Below are 4,606 nucleotides of genomic sequence, written 5' to 3' on the forward strand. Positions count from 1 at the left end.
AACAAAGATGTTAATTTGGTGGCTCCAAACCTGTAATCTCTTCTAGCTGAGAGTGTATAATTTTTTCTAGTCTATTGTTGAATTAGAGGGAGTGTTGTTAGGAATTGTAGGACTTATTATGAACTCTATTTTAACAGTTTAAAATATCAATTATCAAAATTCATGAATGATTTTGTATGATATTGTAAAGTAAAAGTTCAATCTCAAAATACCAACTACCAAAATACGGAAATGGTTTTGTAAGCCATTATAATATAAAAAGTTAATCCCAAAATACCAGCTACTAAAAATCCAGAAATGGTTTTGACATGGCCTATTGTATCCACTTTACCAATTGATGATTGATTAATATTTTACTAAAGTCAACGAGAATAAGCCCAAAGACAACTATTCAATCACACGTGATCACCACCAAAATAATCTTGTAAAGTGCAACTATTATTAATTTATAGTCCGCAATCTAGTATAAATAACGCATTTAGAGTAGAGCCTTTCCATCATCTCACACAAACAACTGCATAGAGAAGAGTTCTCAACACAACAAAAGCTTTAGAGTCGCAGTTTATTTTCAGTGAAGAAGGAAAGATGTCAAACACAGCTGGTCAAGTCATTCGCTGCAAAGGTTTGTAGAATATCATCATCAGTGATATTGGAATCAATTTTTTTTTGGAAAACAGTTTTCAGAAACAGTTCAGCAAGTTCTTCAAAAATTCATACTGTTTCTACTTCTGAAAATGATTGGTTAACAAAGTCTTCAAATTTTTTTTTTTTTTTTGGCTGGCAGCTGCTGTGGCATGGGAAGCAGGGAAGCCACTGGTGATAGAAGAAGTGGAGGTGGCGCCACCGCAGAAGATGGAGGTTCGCGTGAAGATCCTCTATACCTCTCTCTGCCACACTGATGTTTACTTCTGGGAAGCCAAGGTAACTTATTTTCACATTATATAAAATTCACAAAAAAGTTAAAATAAGTTAAAATAATTAAAATAACTTATTAAAATAGCGACTTCAATATTCCTAAAAATTCCACATTAATTTCAATAAATTCAAGCCACCACGGTGACACCAAAATTGGTTCTTTTCAATCTTGCAGGGCCAAAACCCCATCTTTCCTCGAATCCTCGGCCACGAGGCAGGAGGGTAAGTTGATTTCTTTCCAAGAAAATCTTAATTTCAATTAAATTGTTTGTTCTTGTTAATTTTTGAAGCCTAAAATGAAATGGGTTATCTAATTTTATGGATTGAAAATATGAATCTTGTTGTTTTTGGTGGATTTGCAGGATTGTGGAGAGTGTTGGAGAAGGAGTGACTGATCTTGCACCGGGTGATCATGTCCTTCCAGTCTTTACAGGGGAATGCAAGGAATGTGCTCACTGTAAATCTGAAGAGAGCAACATGTGTGATCTCCTTAGGATCAACACAGACAGGAGAGTGATGATCCATGATCAAAAATCAAGATTCTCAATCAATGGCAAACCAATTTTCCATTTTGTTGGAACATCCACCTTCAGTGAGTACACGGTAGTCCACGTTGGTTGTCTCGCCAAGATTAACCCCCTCGCTTCTCTTGACAAAGTTTGTGTTCTTAGTTGTGGAATCTCCACAGGTACCCAAAAAAAAAAAGATAATCTAATTTTAATGTCAATCCCTTTTGCGTTTGCCTTATACCATCAATTTGCTTTATAATAAGAAGATATCAAGAAGCTTCTATCAAAAGATTTCAAGGGATTGATTGTGTTTTGGAAAGTACCATGATCATCCAATAAGAAGGCTTTCAAAATATTTCAGATGAATGATTTGAAGGCTTATTGATTCTAATAACTGATTGCAGAGTCGATCATTGCCGGACCATTCAATTCATATTGTTCTAATAAACAAATTGATTTTGTTTTGGGTAGGATTTGGTGCCACCGTGAATGTTGCCAAGCCAAAAAAGGGCTCAACTGTGGCTGTCTTCGGATTGGGAGCTGTAGGCCTAGCTGTGAGTTTCCCCCCCCCCCCCCCCCCCCCCCCCCCTCTAATTGCCTTATAAATATGATTACGTGTCCCTGTTAGCCAAATGTATCTAATCAATATTATATTTGATGGTAATTTTGTGTGATTAGGCTGCAGAAGGGGCCAGAGTGTCTGGTGCTTCAAGGATTATTGGTGTGGATTTGAATTCTAACAGATATGAACAAGGTAGGTGATCACATAATGGGACTAGCAAGCATTATATTTACGGTGGTGTTTGATACAATTTTACTTTCATAAACTAACTACAGTATTTGTGTTGTTGCACCATTTCTTACTTGCATTATAATCTGTCCTTGTCCATTGCATCATTGTTCCATTAAATTCTTTAAATCCCTACACCAGTATGTGTTTCTTCCACAACCTTTCTAAATTGGTTGAGTGTCTATTTCCTGTTTTCTTTGTTTGGAGAAATATTTTTCAATACCAGTTTTTTTTTTTTTTTTTTTGGATAAATGTTAGACTATAACTAGCGAAATTTGTAAACTTTTGTTACTAACTGATGTGACATGTAATAATGGAATTTTAGAATTTGAGAAAAGATGCACTTCAATAATATAATAAGTGTCACATCATAACATGAAAACTAATAAGTATTTTCGAAATTTTCGTTGTTTTTGTTTCGAAAATACTAAAAATGATGAAAACACAACCAAACAGGAGGACGCTAGGCATTTGCTTATTTTGATGGGCCAATTGCATCTAAATTCTTGGTTGAAACTTGCAACATAGGCTACATGTAACTTCCACATTGTCATCATTGAGCATTTCTTGAATAATAATAGTAAATATGAATAAAGGCATCATAAAATTAAAAAAGTAAAGACTTGATTCACATTGCAGTTAAAATATAATGGACTTTAATTTCTAATATTAAACATTTCTCTCTCATTCCGTCTCTTGGGTAAACAGCAAAGAAGTTTGGTGTGACAGAATTTGTAAACCCCAAAGACTACAACAAACCAGTTCAAGAGGTACAGTTCTAAACTTCTCATTTGTAGTTGTAAAATCTCCCCTTTCATTTTCAAGTATTTCATCAAGTTTCTTCCTGACTTTCTCTTCAGGTGATTTCTGAGATGACCAATGGAGGAGTGGACAGAAGCATTGAATGTACTGGAAGCACTGAGGCCATGATCTCGGCATTTGAATGTGTCCATGATGTATGTTTCCCCTACTTTCCCTCACTTTGATTATCACTTTTATTTTTCCCTCGTTCTCATTGACAACAAAGTGGTGCTCTAGACTATAACATATAAATGTATATATGTCATGTCGAATGCTGATAGACTAAAACCTGCCATTGCAGGGCTGGGGTGTTGCTGTTCTTGTGGGAGTCCCTCACAAAGATGCTGTGTTCAAGACACACCCTGTGAATTTCCTAAATGAGAGGACACTTAAGGGCACTTTCTTTGGAAACTACAAACCCCGATCTGACATTCCTTCTGTTGTTGAAAAATACATGAACAAAGTGAGTTTCTAAATCCCACTTTGCAAATCTCTTTGCCCATAGTGCGTATGAAAGCTCAAAATGTGTAACTCTTATTTGCCTAAATTTTTGACTTTGCAGGAACTTGAACTGGAGAAGTTCATCACTCATCAAGTCCCATTCTCAGAGATCAACAAGGCCTTCGAATACATGCTAAAAGGGGAAAGCATTCGATGCATCATTAAAATGGAGGAATAGAAAGACATGAAATGCTTAGCATCAGATGCAGTGGACTCTGCATTGATCGTTTGTGAAATATTAATAAAAGTTTTTGGTTGGATGTTTGTTTATGTATATATATGTAACAAACAAGTTTTTCGTATGGATTTTTCATTTAAAAAGAAAAAAATAAACAAAAATCCGTTCTTGTTCTTTGCTCTAATGTGTGGTGTGAGTTGTTGATGTGTAATTCATTCGGTTTTATAGCATTACAGCATTTTAGTACCCGTTGGCTTACCTATTCATTAATGAATTTTGTTGTTTTGTTCATATGCTATTGAAGAAGAAAAATTGACTGTATTTTTTATTTTTGTTTTTGTTTCCACAGAATTCAAACCCAGTTCTAACAACTAAAAAATAAATGTTAATTGAAAATGATCATAAAAAATTAAAAAATGATTAAAGAAAGATTCAAAGATGAGCCAAACAAATCTTCGCTTGAACATTGTTGCAACGCAATCACATCTTTCAAGCCATCAAAGCCTACCCATGCCATAAACACATTTTTTTACAGGAATTAATGTCTAAATTAATGTATTTAAAACATGTAGTGGCATCATATAATTTTTGGAAGAATTGTAATCTAGTAAAATAAATAAATCTATTTATATATATATATATATATTATAAGGAAAAGAGACTTTTTAAGAATGTTGATGGTGGGAGTCCCAAACTCCCAAACTAATTTAGTTAATTTGCTAATTTTTAAAGAAATAAAATAAAATAAAATAAAAACTCTATTGGTTATTTCCTTAAGTCAAAAAACCCAAAACAAAAAAAGACTCTAACTAACTATGATTTTGAATTTTAAAATTCAAAACAATATAATAAGTCACCCTCACTCTTTTCAAAATTATATTGATCAAAATAATTCAAATAAAGAAACAATAA

General features: G+C 33.8%; 1 protein-coding gene across 1 annotated transcript; it reads left to right on the forward strand.

Annotated features, from left to right (window-relative positions):
* Positions 1–431: 431 nt before the first annotated feature.
* Positions 432–3,878, forward strand: LOC114288602 (alcohol dehydrogenase-like). Its single transcript, XM_082876970.1, has 10 exons — positions 432–622; positions 785–921; positions 1,091–1,137; positions 1,278–1,603; positions 1,896–1,978; positions 2,103–2,178; positions 2,923–2,984; positions 3,075–3,170; positions 3,317–3,478; positions 3,578–3,878. Exons 1-10 carry the CDS (start codon positions 586–588, stop codon positions 3,692–3,694), a joined length of 1,143 nt encoding a protein of 380 aa, XP_082733096.1. The 5' UTR covers positions 432–585; the 3' UTR covers positions 3,695–3,878.
* The last annotated feature ends 728 nt before the right edge of the window (positions 3,879–4,606 follow it).

This window comes from Camellia sinensis, chromosome 6 (assembly GCF_055761805.1).
Source record: "Camellia sinensis isolate YWXY chromosome 6, ASM5576180v1, whole genome shotgun sequence".
NCBI lineage: Eukaryota > Viridiplantae > Streptophyta > Magnoliopsida > Ericales > Theaceae > Camellia > Camellia sinensis.